The 18,539-nt window shown below is 49.8% G+C and overlaps 1 protein-coding gene across 2 annotated transcripts in view; it reads right to left on the reverse strand.

Annotated features, from left to right (window-relative positions):
- The window catches only part of LOC119777333 (apoptosis-stimulating of p53 protein 1-like), a 66,694-nt gene extending 48,734 nt beyond the window's left edge, over positions 1-17,960 (reverse strand). For both annotated transcript variants that reach the window (XM_038276165.1, XM_038276164.1), the window contains exon 1: positions 17,778-17,960. In XM_038276165.1, coding sequence (XP_038132093.1) covers positions 17,778-17,786 — 9 coding nt within the window. In that variant the 5' untranslated portion in view covers positions 17,787-17,960. The remainder of the gene's footprint in view (positions 1-17,777) is intronic.
- Positions 17,961-18,539: the final 579 nt, after the last annotated feature.

Below are 18,539 nucleotides of genomic sequence, written 5' to 3' on the forward strand. Positions count from 1 at the left end.
CACAGATTATACTGGTTCTGGTTCGTGCCTGGATACTGGTTCACCGGAGTCTGCGTGAGAGACAGTTCAGTTAGCGTTGTACGATGGAGCTTGCTTTCTTGATATTTACTGATTGTACCTTGAGGGTTCTTGAGGTTAGCTTTGGGAGGGTCACTGTTGGATCTGGAGAGGAATTGATCAGCCCGGAACCCACTGGCGATCCTCCGGTCCGTAGCCCTCCCAGTCGACGAGGTACTGCCAGCCGCGACCTCGTCGACGGGAGTCCACGATGCGTCGAACGGTGAAGGCGGGATGACCATCGACCTCCAGGGCGGGTGGTGGGGAGTCGGAAGGCGGGCACAAGGAACTCGAGGTGACAGGTTTAATTTGGGACACGTGGAAGGTAGGGTGGATTCGGAGGGACTGAGGCAGTTGGAGACGGACGGCTGAAGGATTGATAACTCGGGTGATCTTGTAGGGACCTATAAATCTTGGAGAAAGTTTTCGAGACATTCCCCTCAAGGGGATGTCTCGAAAACTTTCTCCAAGATTTATAGGAGTGGACAGCCATACCTCTTGTCCTTCAGTGTACACGGGGGCGGAACGTCTTCTGGAGTCAGCGAAGCGTTTGTTGGTTTCAGAAGATCGGTTGAGGGTGGCGATGGTTTCTCTCCAGATCTTCTGACAGCGTCTGATATGGTGATTCACTGACTGGACCGAAATCTCTCTCTCGTCTGCGGGGAAAAGTGGAGGTTGATAACCGAGACTAACCTGAAAGGGTGATTGTCCAGTGGAAGCAGATTTGAGGGAGTTGTGTGCATATTCAATCCAAGTAAGGTATTTACTCCAGTCGACGGGATTGTTGGATGTGAGGCAACGAAGGGTTGATTCAAGCTGCTGGTTCATCCTCTCTGTTTGTCCGTTGGATTGTGGATGGTAACCTGATGTCAGAGAGGGTTTACAGCCGAGTGCAGAACAGAATGCCTTCCAAACCTGGGATATGAACTGAGGACCCCGGTCCGAGAGGATCTCCTGGGGGATGCCGTGTAAGCGGAAGACGTGCTTAACGAGGAGCTGGGCTGTCTGGAGGGCCGTGGGAAGTTTCCTAAGGGGGATGAGATGGCAGGCCTTCGAAAAACGGTCAACAATGGTGAAAATGATGGACATACCTCGAGACTCAGGGAGGCCAGTGACAAAGTCAATCGCAATATGGGACCAAGGACGCGAGGGAACCGGAAGTGGCTGTAGCAGGCCTGAAGGAGGTTGATGTGAGGCTTTATTTCGGGCACATGTGGAGCAAGCCAACACATACTCTTTGACATCTCTATGGAGGGTAGGCCACCAGAAGCGTCTAGAGATCAGGGCGATGGTTCTACTGACCCCCGGATGGGCGGAAAACTTGGCAGCATGCATCCATTGGATGAGACGGGACCTGACAGAAGATGGCACATAGGTTCGGTTAGTGGGACCGTTACCTGGATCGGGTTCAGTAGCCAGGGCGGAGTTGATAAGGTCAGTGATCTCCCAGTTAACCACTCCAACAGTGCAGGAAGCCGGGAGGACTGGTTCAGGTGTCTCAGGATGATCGACAGAGTAAAGACGAGAGAGAGAATCGGGTTTGACATTCTTGGATCCGGGTCTGTAGGAAATGATGAGATTAAACCGTGAGAAAAAGATGGACCACCTGGATTGACGGGGGTTGGCTTGCTTGGTTGACTGGATGTAAGCCAGGTTCTTGTGATCAGTCCATACAAGAACCGGGTGCTCAGCTCCCTCCAGCCAATGTCTCCATTCCTCCAGCGCCAATTTGATGGCCAAAAGCTCACGGTCTCCCACATCGTAGTTCTGCTCTGCGGATGAAAGTCTACGGGAGAAGAAGGCACAAGGATGGATCTTTTGATCCGAGTCAAGTCTCTGGGATAGGACTGCTCCAACACCAGAATCAGAAGCGTCCACCTCGAGGATAAACTGTTTAGCAGGGTCAGGCTGCATCAACACTGGTGCTCTGGAAAATAAAGATTTCAGTTTATCAAATGCAGATTGTGCCTCAGGTGTCCACTGAAAAGTGCGTTTGACAGAGGTCAGAGAAGTTAATGGAAGGGCGGTCTGGCTATAGTTCCTGATGAACCGACGATAAAAGTTTGCAAAACCCAGGAATCTCTGTAGCTGTTTGCGGTTCTCTGGAACTGGCCATTCTAACACGGCTCTTATCTTATCCTCAGATGGTTTTACCTGGCCGCCCTCGAGCACAAACCCCAAAAAGGTGACTGAAGACTGATGAAATTCGCACTTCTCGGCTTTAACGAACAGCTTGTTCTCCAGTAGTCTCTGTAAAACAAGGCGGACATGTCTTTTATGATCAGAAAGGTTCCTAGAGTAAATGAGTATGTCGTCGATATAGACGAAAACAAACACATTTAAAAAGTCTCTGAGAACATCGTTCACGAGGGCTTGGAAGCAGGCTGGAGCGTTAGTTAGACCAAAAGGCATCACCAAATATTCGAATTGACCCAAAGGGGTCTTGAAGGCTGTTTTCCATTCATCTCCATCCCGGATCCTAAGAAGATGATATGCATTCCTTAAGTCCAGTTTAGTGAAAACAGTAGCCCCTTGTACAGGTTCGAATGCTGAGGCGAGTAGAGGAAGTGGGTATTTATTCTTTGTTGTGATTTGGTTCAAACCTCGGTAATCAATACATGGTCTCAGGGAGCCGTCCTTCTTTCCAACAAAGAAGAACCCAGCGCCCAAAGGAGAGGAAGAAGGGCGGATTATTCCAGCAGCTAAAGATTAATTTATGTACTTCTCCATGGTTTCTCTTTCAGGCTTGGAAATGTTGTACAACCTGCTGTTAGGTAGTGGTGCTCCAGGTAGAAGTTCAATGGCGCAGTCATATGGTCTGTGTGGAGGTAGGGACGTCGCACTGACCTTACTGAAGACAGGAGCCAGGTCATGGTACTCGGAAGGAACGGAAGAAAGGTCAGGAGCGTCCATCTCCCCCCCACCTCTAGGAGACCCCACCAAGGGGGCAGCCGAACGGAGGCATGTCTCATGGCATGTAGTAGACCAAGATTCCAGGTGACGATCAGTCCAATTTATGTGTGGATTATGCTTCTCCAACCATTCGAAACCAAGCACCAGGGGAGAGCATGCAGAAGGAAAAACAAAAAATGTTATTGTCTCTCGGTGGTTACCTGACAGAAGTAGCTCGAGGGGTTGAGTTTGATGGGTAACTTGGTGAAGTCTTTTCCCGTCAATGGCAGAAACACTAAGAGGTTGAGTCAGAGGAATGGTTTCTATTTGGAGTTGTTGGACGAGGTTTGAATCAATTAAGTTTCGTTCACAGCCTGAATCGATGAATGCAGAAAAGGAGAGGCTTTGGTTGGCACAAAACAACGTGGCAGGAAGTAGCAATCGAGGAGATTTCTTAGTGTTTATTTGGCCTGCCAGACTCCTCAGATCCTCTGGCGGGCCCAGGCTTTTGATTTAGCCGGGCAGGAAGCGATGAAGTGTCCACTCTCACCACAGTAAATGCATAATTTGCTTAGAAAACGCCTTTGCCTCTCCTCTGGAGTGAGCCTGGTGTGTCCCACCTGCATAGGTTCGACATCTCTTTCACCAGAATGAGAGGCCTGAATAGGCAGAGGGAGAGACTGGGCCTTAGGTCTCTGTATAGGCAGCTGCTCTGTGGGGGAAGAACAAACCGTCTCGTTATGAGAGGCAGAGGAAAGTGTCCCCTGATTTCTTGTTTTAGAACTGTTTCTGGCTCGGATTCTATTATCCAATCTGATAGTCAAACGAATTAAATCCTCGAGAGTTGCAGGTTCGTCAAGGGTTGCGAGCTCATCCTTAATGTGCTCATTTAAAGCCATGAAATAGGCTCCCTTCAGAGCGCTTTGGTTCCATCCGGAAGCTGCCGCTTTAACCCGGAAGTTGATGGAGAATTCAGCCACAGAAGAATCTCCCTGCTTTAAATTGAAAAGAGCTCGAGAGTCAATTGTTTGATCTGTCTCTTGATTGAAAACCTGAGTAAATTCGGAGATGAAATCAGAGTAATAGCAGTTAAGACTATCGTCGGTGGCAAATCTTGCCTGAGCCCATTCCAAGGCTCTTCCTGTTAGCTGAGAAAGGATGAAGGTTATCTTCTTGTAATCCGTGGAAAAGCTGCCTGGAGAGTTCTGGAAAATCAAACGACACTGAAATAAAAATCCTTTGCAATCTTTCATGTTACCAGAAAATCTCTCTGGAAGACTTGGGCGGAACTCGGATGACGTCACGGCCGGTGACCTCGGAGGTGGAACTGGACCCGGAAATGGTTGAGGTGCCGGTGCAGCATTAGCGCTGTTCAAGTAGTTAGCATAGCTCTGAAGCATATGATTATGTGTATCAACCAAGCGATATAACTCACGGAGAGTTTGGGTTTGTCCTTGTATTTGGGCATCCTGCTCTTCCAATCGACGGGTGAGGTGATCTGCTGGGCCTTGAGTTTGGCCGCAGTGTTCTGTCATGATGGGTTCTCTAAGAGTGACCCAATTATGCAGAACACCACTGACGGACACAGGAATAAAAGTTCAACAAGTTTATTTGAACACAAGCACACAGATTATACTGGTTCTGGTTCGGGCCTGGATACTGGTTCACCGGAGTCTGCGTGAGAGACAGTTCAGTTAGCGTTGCACGATGGAGCTTGCTTTCTTGATATTTACTGATTGTACCTTGAGGGTTCTTGAGGTTAGCTTTGGGAGGGTCACTGTTGGATCTGGAGAGGAATTGATCAGCAGAGTCCACTTGCTGCTTCAGCGTCTCACGTCTAGAACTGAGCAGACCTTGGCTTTGGGATTCCCAGCTCTTAGTCCTGAGCTGCATGGAAGTTCACTGTGGTTCTTCGGGTTTGGCTCTGAGGGTCGGCTCGGCAGGTTAGCTCTTCCAGAGCTTCACAGAGGAGACACTGGTTTCCTGGAAGATAGAGACAACGGTTAGAATCCAGGCTGGATTCAAAGTCACAAAGATTCACTGAGAGTCTAGGCTTAGGCGCTGACCAACTGGATCAACACTGCGGCATTGAGGCAAGGTCTGAAGATAGCTTATATAGTGGATCCTCTGATGATCTTGATGGGCTGCAGCTGTGCAGGAGGCTCACTCAGAAGGATCCACGGCGGACTCTGCTGGAGAAAGGTGGAACTTCTCCAGCTCCCAACAGTAAGATGCTGATCGGTGCGTAATTGTCCACTGATGATGGATCTCCATTTTTATAAACAGGAACAACAGCAGCTGACTTCCCCCACACCTGGACATACTCAATAATGGATAGATTGACAATTCTGGTTACTGGTGTTAATAATGTGAAACTGAGTTCTTTCAGCATGCACATATCTATGCCAAATATGTCTCTAGGTCTAGAAGCTTTAAGTGTCCTTATTGTTTGTAAGACTTCAGATTCTGTGACTGTTTGTGTTAGGAATCCAGTTTGTGTGTTTTTCTCTCCCTCTACCACCAGGTGGAGCCCTGTTCTCATTGTCCTTCCTGCACACCTGCGGCTCGTTGGTTCATTACTGAAGCATACTGGTGCAGCGGACTGTCACCACCTCGCGGCCAGAGTCTTTGCCAGTTTTGGGTACTCTAGCCAAGCTGAGTTTTGCTGAGTCTAATCTGAGCCTTTGTTTCTCTGAGTCTAACTTTTTTTGTCTTTGCCTTTCCGACAGGAAGCCTTCCTGTGTAACTAGATGCCTGGCCTTCTCCCCCTGGAAGGATTAACTGAGTTCACACTGAGAAGGGGAAAACATCCACACGAGCCATTCAAGTCCCTTTTGGAAATCCAAGTGACAGTCCACACCATTGCTCCTCAGGGTCCAACGTATGTCTACCTGTCCGCTCTCCAGCGAGTTCCCTTTTCTCTGGATAAACCCACACCAACTGGATCAAGGAAAGACAAGAACCCCCTCAAACGTGAGTCCCGCTTCCACTGTCCTAAAGACTCAATCAGTTTTTCCAACGGCCCATGAACTGATCACTTGTTGGACACCACAGGTCAGTAGGATTTTATTAACAGCAGCTGTTAAGCTGAGGGGTTGCCATGGTAACCACTCAGGAAGCATCATAATCCTACTACAGCTGCATCTAACGGTTATTATTTTGCTAATCAATTAATTTGTCGATAACTTTTTCGATTGATCAATTAATAATCCAATAGCCAAAGTTTCCTTAAAGAAGAATTTTTTACAAAATGAAACCAGGTTAAACTAAAACGTTCTGGATTATAGAGCAGACTGACAGAGGAGAACGTTTATTTTTATCTTAAAGGCCAAATATTTATACATTTTTGTACAATCTTGGTATAATTGCTGCTCTAAGCAGGTCACTCTGTCTGCTAAATGCATGTTTAGAGTCTCTATAGTCCAGTTAATGATGAATCGATTTCTGAATTAGTTGATTATTATTTCAATAATCTATTCATCCGATTGTTTCAGCTCTAAACCCTACTGAGCATTCTTTGCTGTAGAAAGGTGTTTGGGGAGAGCTGCCCCCCGATGACATCCGCGCTGATGTCATGATGTCATGACAGATCAGTGGCTGAGATAGATTTAGGGTAATCTGGGATAGGAGAACACGGACGCTCCAACCATGGATCCACAAACACGTTTAATCCTGCAGGGTTGGTTCCTCCTCTCCCCCTCAGTCCAGTCCATCATTAACACACACAATTGGTTGGCTATATGTGGTGAGGACCATGACCATGACTCCCATTGATTCCCAGTCATTCCCAACACTCTATTCCTTTAACCTGAACATAATAATGATAAAATGAATGCAGACAAAACAGAACTTATAGTCTCTGAAAAAGAAGCTGATTAGTCAGTCACTTCATTTGGATGGGATTAAACTGATTTCAGATAATAAAGTAAAAAATCTTGGTGTTATTTTTGATCAGGACCTGTCATTTAAATCCCAGATCAAAGAGGTTTCTAGAATTTCCTTCTTTCATCTGAGGAATATTGCAAAAATGAGCAATCTCCTGTCCAGGGGTGATGCTGAGAAACTAGTCCATGCATTTGTTACTTCAAGGCTGGACTATTGTAATTCTTTACTATCAGGAAGTCCACAAACTGTAGTTAAAAGCCTTCAGCTGATCCAAAATGCTGCAGCCAGAGTTCTGATGAAAATGAAAAAGAGAGATCATATCTCTCCTATCCGGGCTTCTCTTCATTGGCTTCCTGTTAAATCCAGAATAGAATTTAAAATCCTCCTTCTCACATATAAAGCCTTAAATGGCCAAGCTCCATCTGATATCAGAGATCTGATTGTTCCTTATGTTCCTAACAGAGCACTTCACTCTCAATCTGCAGGTTTACTAGTGGTTCCTAGAATTTCTAAAAGTAGAATGGGAGGCAGATCTTTTAGTTCTCAGGCTCCTCTCCTGTGGAACCAACTACCAGTTTTAGTCCGTGAGGCAGACACCCTGTCTACTTTTAAGGCTAGGCTTAAAACTTTCCTTTTTGATAAAGCTTATAGTTAGGGTGGCTCAGGTTATCCTGAGCTATCTCTATAGTTCTGCTGCTATAGGCTTAGACTGCTGGAGGACATAGGGACCCCTTTTTCATCATTCTGCTTCATTCTATCTCTGTCCTCCCACTCTGCAGAATCTGTTAGTTCAATCTCTAACGTTCTGCTCTCTCTGCTTTTTCTCATAGTAGCTTCATCTGGTCTGTTCCTGTTTGGCTGTGACTCCATCCTGGAGAGAAATATCAGCTGTCCTGCTGCCATCAACACCTTTGTTTCTAGATGTTGGAGCTTGGCCTGTTTTCCAGTGTAGTCCTGTTTCTCTGACCGCGACTGGCTGGATGTGCTCTCTTCATCCTCTGGCATGGGAGCTGGCTTGGTGCTCGTCGGCCTGGCTGTGTGTTTCCTGAGACGGTGTCCTCATGGACCTCCTCCAGAAGTCCCCCTTCGTCGCTGTCCTCCAGAGATCCTCTGCCTCGTATCTGGCATCAGGGCTTGCCTCCAGGAGACTTTGCTTGTCCTAACCCACCTTTAGTGGGTTGTTTTTTGTTTGGACTCTGTTTTTGTTTTTTGTTTCTTGCCCTTCTTCCTGGTCCCCCCTCCGCCCACCATGACTGGGTTGTTTTTGGACTTTTTAGGGCGCCTGGAATCCGCCCTTAAGTTGGGGGGTATTGTCATGGTTTTGGTTTTGTTTAAGTTTTATCTCTGAGTTCTCATTGGTCTTATTTTTCATTCTTGAGTTCTAGGTATATTTGATTGTATTTGTCTACGTTCACATTGCAGCCTGATGTGACCCACATACGATTTCTTTTGCCCATATGCGACCTGGATCTGATATTTTCATGGCAGTCTGAACAACACAGATCCGATTTTTTCCAATCCGACCCAGGCCACTTGGCTATGTGGTCCTGAATCTGATTAGAATCTGAACTTTTCAAATGCGACCTGTGTCTGAACGGCCAGGTCGCATTCATCCGGCCTGAATGCCATTAATACCCGACAAAGGTCACCATTCTGCATCTTGCTACACAGAAAACAACAACCATGGTAGATGATGATGCAGAGAGCAGCATTTATGTTTAACCATAATGAAAAGATTGTGATTTTATGGTTGGAAAAGACCGCTAGATGCGAGCCGGCACTACCATCCATGTTTACCTCTGGAAAAAAGACCATGCAGGCCTGTGACGTCATTGCGTCCTTTACTGTGCATTCGGGACACCTGCGTTGTATGACTGCAATTCACACAGGAGATCACATACAAGTCGCATATAGTTGGAAATATCAACGGGAACGCGAAAAAATCGGATTTCACAAAAAATCGGAATTCAGCATGAAGGCCTGCAGTGTAAAAGTAGCCTTTGAGTTCTCGATATTTCCTATTTGCCCTCTTGTGTCAAGCTTGTGTCTGTATTTGGGTCATGTCAAACTTCCACTCCCATTGTGACAGTTAACCCTAACCCTGCACCTGGTTAGACTTTACCGCACCTGGTTAGACTTTACTGGATCTGGTTAGACTTTACCAGGCCTGGTTAGACTTTACTGCACCTGGTTAGACTTTACTGGGCCTGGTTAGACTTTACTGGATCTGGTTAGACTTTACCAGGCCTGGTTAGACTTTGCTGCGCCTGGTTAGACTTTACTGGGCCTCGTTAGACTTTACTGGGCCTAGTTAGACTTTACTGCGCCTGGTTAGACTTTATTGGGCCTGGTTAGACTTTACTGGATCTGGTTAGACTTTACTGGATCTGGTTAGACTTTACCACGCCTGGTTAGACTTTACTGCACCTGGTTAGACTTTACTGGGCCTGGTTAGACTTTACCAGGCCTGGTTAGACTTTACTGGATCTGGTTACTTTACCAGGCCTGGTTGAACTTTACTGCGCCTGGTTAGACTTTACTGGGCCTCGTTAGACTTTATTGGGCCTGGTTAGACTTTACTGGATCTGGTTATACTTTACCGGGACTGGTTAGACTTTACTGGACATGGTTAGAATTTACTGGGCCTGGTTAGACTTTACTGCACCTGGTTAGACTTTACTGGGCCTGATTAGACTTTACTGCGCCTGGTTAGATTTTACTTGGCCTGGTTAGACTTTATTGCACCTGGTTAGACTTTACCGGGCCTGGTTAGACTTTACCCGGCCTGGTTAGACTTTACTGCACCTGGTTAGACTTTACTGGTCCTGGTTAGACTTTACTGGATCTGGTTAGACTTTACCGGGCCTGGTTAGACTTTATTGGGCCTGATTAGACTTTATTGCGCCTGGTTAGACTTTACCGGGCCTGGTTAGACTTACTGCACCTGGTTAGACTTTATTGCGCCTGGTTAGACTTTACCGGGCCTGGTTAGACTTTACCCGGCCTGGTTAGACTTTACTGCACCTGGTTAGACTTTACTGGTCCTGGTTAGACTTTACTGGATCTGGTTAGACTTTACCGGGCCTGGTTAGACTTTACTGGGCCTGATTAGACTTTATTGCGCCTGGTTAGACTTTACCGGGCCTGGTTAGACTTACTGCACCTGGTTAGACTTTATTGCGCCTGGTTAGACTTTACCGGGCCTGGTTAGACTTTACCGGGCCTGGTTAGTCTTTACTGGGCCTGGTTAGTCTTTACTGGGCCTGGTTAGACTTTACCGGGCCTGGTTAGACTTTACCGGGCCTGGTTAGACTTACTCCACCTGGTTAGACTTTACTGGGCCTGGTTAGACTTTATTGCGCCTGGTTAGACTTTACCGGGCCTGGTTAGACTTTACCGGGCCTGGTTAGTCTTTACTGGGCCTGGTTAGTCTTTACTGGGCCTGGTTAGACTTTATTGCGCCTGGTTAGACTTTACTGGGCCTGGTTAGACTTACTGCACCTGGTTAGACTTTACTGGGCCTGGTTAGACTTTATTGCGCCTGGTTAGACTTTACTGGATCTGGTTATACTTTACCGGGACTGGTTAGACTTTACTGGACATGGTTAGAATTTACTGGGCCTGGTTAAACTTTACTGGGCCTGGTTAGACTTTACTGCACCTGGTTAGACTTTACTGGGCCTGGTTAAACTTTACTGCACCTGGTTAGACTTTACTGGGCCTGGTTAGACTTTACTGGGCCTGATTAGACTTTACTGCGCCTGGTTAGATTTTACCGGGCCTGATTAGACTTTACTGGGCCTGATTAGACTTTACTGCGCCTGGTTAGATTTTACCGGGCCTGGTTAAACTTTACTGGGCCTGGTTAGACTTTACTGCACCTGGTTAGACTTTACTGCGCCTGGTTAGACTTTACTGGGCCTGGTTAGACTTTACCCGGCCTGGTTAGACTTTACTGCACCTGGTTAGACTTTACTGGTCCTGGTTAGACTTTACCCGGCCTGGTTAGACTTTACTGCACCTGGTTAGACTTTACTGGTCCTGGTTAGACTTTACTGGATCTGGTTAGACTTTACCGGGCCTGGTTAGACTTTACTGGGCCTGATTAGACTTTACTGCGCCTGGTTAGATTTTACTGGGCCTGGTTAGTCTTTACTGGGCCTGGTTAGACTTTACCGGGCCTGGTTAGTCTTTACTGGGCCTGGTTAGTCTTTACTGGGCCTGGTTAGACTTTATTGCGCCTGGTTAGACTTTACCGGGCCTGGTTAGACTTACTGCACCTGGTTAGACTTTACTGGGCCTGGTTAAACTTTATTGCGCCTGGTTAGACTTTACCGGGCCTTGTTAGACTTTACCGGGCCTGGTTAGTCTTTACTGGGCCTGGTTAGTCTTTACTGGGCCTGGTTAGACTTTACCGGGCCTGGTTAGTCTTTACTTGGCCTGGTTAGTCTTTACTGGGCCTGGTTAGACTTTATTGCGCCTGGTTAGACTTTACCAGGCCTGGATAGACTTTACTGGATCTGGTTAGTCTTTACTGGGCCTGGTTAGACTTTACCGCACCTGGTTAGATCTTAGCAAGCCTGGTTAGACTTTACCAGGCCTGGATAGACTTTACCGGGCCTGGTTAGACTTTAATGGGCAGCTCTGCTGCTAGCAGCAGCCTCTCATTCTAAAGTCCGTCTAAAATGTTTGCTAGACCAAGTGATGAGTCATGAAAGGATAACATGTCATTATGGAGCAAACTGTTTTTTATTTCTGTATGACAAACATTTGAGGTAAGCACCATAATAACAGCTGACTGACTCCAGATGAAGTCACAGTTACAGACTGGACAGGTCTGTACAGCAGGAGCTGCTGATCATCCACAAACATCAACTGAGAGATTGGGAAGGGGCGGGCCAAACATCTCCACAGACCACTAGGACACAGCTTCGGATCTGCAAAACCTTCAGTAACCAATGGATCCGTTTAGTAGAAGCTGGATCTTCTAACAGCCATAAACTATGAGAGCTGCAGTTCCGACTCCGCTGGGGTTCAGGGAGAAAAAGCAAAGCTCTAATTTAGCAGGCAGTCGACGTTCCTGCCCTCACCTATAGTCATTTATCTGGACCAGGGCCCAAAGAACCAGATCCTGGATCCTCCTCTGCAGGGAGGCTGGGCTCCTCCTTAGAGAGAGGGTCAGAGTGGAGGAGGAGCATCATTACACCAAATTTCAAAAGTTTATCTGCAGAATAAAATGATTGGTGGAAAAGGTAGAGCTAGTGTCTTAGACTGACCACTGGTAGCTTGTCTTACATAGAAACAGACTCTGATCTCTGAGGTCTTTTTATGCCTGAAGTTCTTCAGAAAATCCAACATGATGAGACAACCTGCTGGACTGTTGATCCAGACCAAAGATCTGCCAGCTTAGCAGCAAACCAAACTGAAACTGGCAGGATTAGGAGTCCTGCCCAGTCTGCTGTCATCAGCAGCTGTGTGAAGATTAGCAAGAAAGTTCAATCTAGAACCTCAATGAGGGTCTGTATTCACCGACAGCTGCAGGGCCTGGATCTGCGCCCAGGAACAGGAGATGATGGTGACTCCAGATGATGGAGGAGACTGTCTGGGATTAAGTTCTGACTGCAAAACAACAACATGAGCAGCTGATTCAGAGGAAGGTCAGAGGTGGAGGGAGCGGACGGCTGCAGCCACCTCTGGGTCTGCAGGTAATGGACACGACCATGACACCTCTGCATCTGAGAGAGTACCGACCCGATACGACCCTACCTGACCCGATACGACCCTACCTGACCCGATACGACCCTATCTGACCCGATATGACCATACCTGAACCGATACGACCCTACCTGACCCGATACGACCCTATCTGACCCGATACGACCCTATCTGACCCGATACGACCCTACCTGAACCGATACGACCCTACCTGAACCGATACGACCCTACCTGACCCGATACGACCCTACCTGAAACGATACGACCCTACCTGACCCGATACGACCCTATCTGACCCGATATGACTCTACCTGACCCGATATGACTCTACCTGACCCGATACGACACTACCTGACCCAATACGACCCTATCTGACCCGATACGACCCTACCTGACCCGATAGGACCCTACCTGACCCGATACGACCCTACCAGAACCGATACGACCCTACCTGACCCGATATGAACCTACCTTACCCGATACGACCCTACCTGACCCGATACGACCCTATCTGACCCGATACGACCCTACCTGAACCGATACGACCCTACCTGACCCGATATGAACCTACCTTACCCGATACGACCCTACCTGACCCGATACGACCCTACCTGACCCGATACGACCCTACCAGAACCGATACGACCCTGCATGACCCGATACGACCCTGCATGACCCGATACGACCCTACCTGACCCGATACGACCCTACCTGAAACGATACGACCCTACCTGACCCGATACGACCCTGCCTGAACCGATACGACCCTGCCTGAACCGATACGACCCTGCCTGACCCGATACGACCCTACCTGAAACGATACGACCCTACCTGACCCGATACGACCCTACCTGACCCGATACGACCCTATCTGACCCGATACGACCCTATCTGACCCGATACGACCCTACCAGAACCGATACGACCCTACCTGACCCGATATGAACCTACCTTACCCGATACGACCCTACCTGACCCGATACGACCCTACCTGACCCGATACGACCCTACCAGAACCGATACGACCCTGCATGACCCGATACGACCCTGCATGACCCGATACGACCCTACCTGAACCGATACGACCCTACCTGACCCGATACGACCCTACCTGAAACGATACGACCCTATCTGACCCGATACGACACTACCTGACCCAATACGACCCTATCTGACCCGATACGACCCTACCTGACCCGATACGACCCTACCTGAACCGATACGACCCTGCCTGAACCGATACGACCCTGCCTGACCCGATACGACCCTACCTGAAACGATACGACCCTACCTGACCCGATACGACCCTATCTGACCCGATATGACTCTACCTGACCCGATACGACACTACCTGACCCGATACGACCCTATCTGACCCGATACGACCCTACCTGACCCGATACGACCCTACCTGACCCGATACGACCCTACCAGAACCGATACGACCCTACCTGACCCGATACGAACCTACCTTACCCGATACGACCCTACCTGACCCGATACGACCCTATCTGACCCGATACGACCCTACCTGACCCGATACGACCCTACCTGACCCGATACGACCCTACCTGAACCGATACGACCCTACCTGACCCAATATGAACCTACCTTACCCGATACGACCCTACCTGACCCGATACGACCCTACCTGACCCGATACGACCCTACCTGACCCGATACGACCCTACCTGAACCGATACGACCCTACCTGACCCGATACGACCCTATCTGACCCGATATGACTCTACCTGACCCGATACGACCCTACCTGACCCGATACGACCCTACCTGAACCGATACGACCCTACCTGACCCGATACGACCCTACCTGAACCGATACGACCCTACCTGACCCGATACGACCCTACCTGAACCGATACGACCCTACCTGACCCGATACGACCCTATCTGACCCGATATGACTCTACCTGACCCGATACGACCCTACCTGACCCGATACGACCCTACCTGACCCGATACGACCCTACCTGACCCGATACGACCCTACCTGACCCGATACGACCCTACCTGAACCGATACGACCCTACCTGACCCGATACGACCCTATCTGACCCGATATGACTCTACCTGACCCGATACGACCCTACCTGACCCGATACGACCCTACCTGAACCGATACGACCCTACCTGACCCGATACGACCCTATCTGACCCGATATGACTCTACCTGACCCGATACGACCCTACCTGAACCGATACGACCCTACCTGACCCAATATGAACCTACCTTACCCGATACGACCCTACCTGACCCGATACGACCCTATCTGACCCGATACGACCCTACCTGACCCGATACGACCCTACCTGAACCGATACGACCCTACCTGACCCGATACGACCCTATCTGACCCGATATGACTCTACCTGACCCGATACGACCCTACCTGACCCGATACGACCCTACCAGAACCGATACAACCCTACCTGACCCGATACGACCCTACCTGACCCGATACGACCTTACCAGAACCGATACAACCCTACCTGACCCGATACGACCCTACCTGACCCGATACGACCCTACCAGAACCGATACGACCTTACCGGACCCGACACAGCTGTTCTGATGCGCACTGGTCGCTTCCTTTCCAGTCAGCCTGCAGGTTTAACAGTTTCTATTGTTGGGGCCCCTGGGGGTCAAGCTGGACGGACCCCCTTATCTGGTTCTGGCACCTCCAGCTTCAGGAAATAAGGTTGGAGCCCCTGGAGATCCACACCGTCAGCCTGGTTGACCTGTATTCCATGGGGCCCCCCGCCCTGCTCTGTGGCCCCCAGGGGCCCTAAGAGTCCTGGATCTGGGTCAGACTCTGATCTCTACTGGGACCAACATGGACACTGTGGGTCTATCCGGACACTCTGATCAGTCCTTTGGCCAAGGAGGACGTCCATCAGAGGCATCCATGACCAGAGGAAGGAGCGGAGGGAGGAAGGAGGCGTCCATGACCAGAGGAGGAAGAGGAGGGGGAAAGGACCCGATACGACCCTACCAGAACCGATACGACCCTATCTGACCCGATACGACCCTACCTGAACCGATACGACCCTGCCTGACCCGATACAACCCTACCTGACCCGATACGACCCTACCTGAACCGATACGACCCTACCTGACCCGATACGACCCTACCTGAAACGATACGACCCTACCTGACCCGATACGACCCTATCTGACCCGATATGACTCTACCTGACCCGATACGACACTACCTGACCCAATACGACCCTATCTGACCCGATACGACCCTACCTGACCCGATACGACCCTACCTGAACCGATACGACCCTGCCTGAACCGATACGACCCTGCCTGACCCGATACGACCCTACCTGAAACGATACGACCCTACCTGACCCGATACGACCCTATCTGACCCGATACGACTCTACCTGACCCGATACGACACTACCTGACCCAATACGACCCTATCTGACCCGATACGACCCTACCTGACCCGATACGACCCTACCTGACCCGATACGACCCTACCAGAACCGATACGACCCTACCTGACCCGATACGAACCTACCTTACCTGATACGACCCTACCTGACCCGATACGACCCTATCTGACCCGATACGACCCTACCTGACCCGATACGACCCTACCTGACCCGATACGACCCTACCTGAACCGATACGACCCTACCTGACCTAATATGAACCTACCTTACCCGATACGACCCTACCTGACCCGATACGACCCTACCTGACCCGATACGACCCTATCTGACCCGATATGACTCTACCTGACCCGATACAACCCTACCTGACCCGATACGACCCTACCAGAACCGATACAACCCTACCTGACCCGATACGACCCTACCTGACCCGATACGACTCTACCAGAACCGATACAACCCTACCTGACCCGATACGACCCTACCTGACCCGATACGACCCTACCTGACCCGATACGACCCTACCAGAACCGATACAACCCTATCTGACCCGATATGACTCTACCTGACCCGATACAACCCTACCTGACCCGATACGACCCTACCAGAACCGATACAACCCTACCTGACCCGATACGACCCTACCTGACCCGATACGACTCTACCAGAACCGATACAACCCTACCAGAACCGATACAACCCTACCTGACCCGATACGACCCTACCTGACCCGATACGACCCTACCAGAACCGATACGACCTTACCGGACCCGACACAGCTGTTCTGATGCGCACTGGTCGCTTCCTTTCCAGTCAGCCTGCAGGTTTAACAGTTTCTATTGTTGGGGCCCCTGGGGGTCAAGCTGGACGGACCCCCTTATCTGGTTCTAGCACCTCCAGCTTCAGGAAATAAGGTTGGAGCCCCTGGAGATCCACACCGTCAGCCTGGTTGACCTGTATTCCATGGGCCCCCCGCCCTGCTCTGTGGCCCCCAGGGGCCCTAAGAGTCCTGGATCTGGGTCAGACTCTGATCTCTACTGGGACCATCATGGACACTGTGGGTCTATCCGGACACTCTGATCAGTCCTTTGGCCAAGGAGGACGTCCATCAGAGGCATCCATGACCAGAGGAAGGAGCGGAGGGAGGAAGGAGGCGTCCATGACCAGAGGAGGGAGAGGAGTCATTCATATTGAGGAAGTGAATTTAGTTGAAATGGTGTCATAATGACATCATGATGATGTCCTAAATGCTTGAGGAAATGTTTCTTATCATTCATTATTTCATGTTAAGGCTGTTAGGAAACAGGAGAGCCCCCCCACCGGCCCCACCGGGGCTGCAACATGATTGGCTAATATATAGTATCTCTGTAAACAAAGTGTCCAGACAGGCTTTGGTTTACTGTTGCCCCCCCAGGCTGCCCCCCTGGGTGCTCTGCCATATTGCCAACATTCATCCAAGAACCAAAAAAAAAAAAATGCTGCCTGTTGGTTACAGTTGTGGGCCCCTGACCCTGGGGCTCCTGACCCTGGGGCCCCTACCCTGGGGTCTCTGACCCTGGGGCTCGTGACCCTGGGGCCCCTACCCTGGGGTCTCTGACCTGGGGTCTCTGACCCTGGGGCCCCTACCCTGGGGTCTCTGACCCTGGGGCTCGTGACCCTGGGGTCCCTACCCTGGGGTCTCTGACCCTGGGCCCCCAATCAGTAGAACCTTTGCTGTTGTTTCAGAAACAGGCTGAACTTCTGAGCTGCTAGAAAGCAGCGCTTCTGTTGGAGCGACACGTCAGAGGAGAGAAACTTACCGGTAACATCCTGCTGCTCTCTGAGGAGGAGAAACTGCACCTCCTCTCCTGCTGCTCTCTGAGGGGGAGAAACTGCACCTCCTCTCCTCCTCCTCTGTTGGTTTTTCCAGTTTTCTTCTTTCCTCCTCGAGTCCAAGCAGATATCTGAACCTCCTGAGCTCCTCTGTGAGCTCCTGAACAGCAGACCCCTCCTTCCCTTCCTTCCTCTCCCTCCCTTCCTGAGTCGCCTCCCTCTCGGTCCTCCTGAACTAACAGCACAGACTGAGGGACTGAAGAATGTTAGAGCCTTCAGCTCTGAACTGGGTCACAGCTCCGCTCACCACGACCCCCAACCCTGCTCCTTCTCCTCCTCCTGAGGAGCCTGGAGGATCCTGTTCTAGCTGCTGAAACTAGAGAAGTCTCCTGAAAACTGTTAGTAAGCTTCAAAAAAAGGATTCTAAATAAGTATTTTTTCTTAAACTGCATTATTTATCTGCTCCTATTTAGGGTAAAAACACTTAAAATCATTTATTTGTAGTTAGTTTTTGCAGTGAAGAGGCTGGATGCTGGTTTCCAGTGGGCTGGACGGCGCCCCCTGCCTGCAGAACCAGGAGCTTCATCTCTCTGTTGGCTGTCTGGTTGTGCTTCACAGCCGATGGGCCCTAGAGCTAGAAGACTAGATCCCAGTCTGCCCCCTAGGTAGAAAGGTTCTGTGCAGGTCCACCCTGCTGAGCACAGAGGAACCCAGCTGGCTGGAAAGTTGAGTGGAAGGAAAACCTAGAA

Source organism: Cyprinodon tularosa, unplaced genomic scaffold (assembly GCF_016077235.1).
Source record: "Cyprinodon tularosa strain WSP-4 unplaced genomic scaffold, ASM1607723v1 ctg1222, whole genome shotgun sequence".
Lineage (NCBI taxonomy): Eukaryota > Metazoa > Chordata > Actinopteri > Cyprinodontiformes > Cyprinodontidae > Cyprinodon > Cyprinodon tularosa.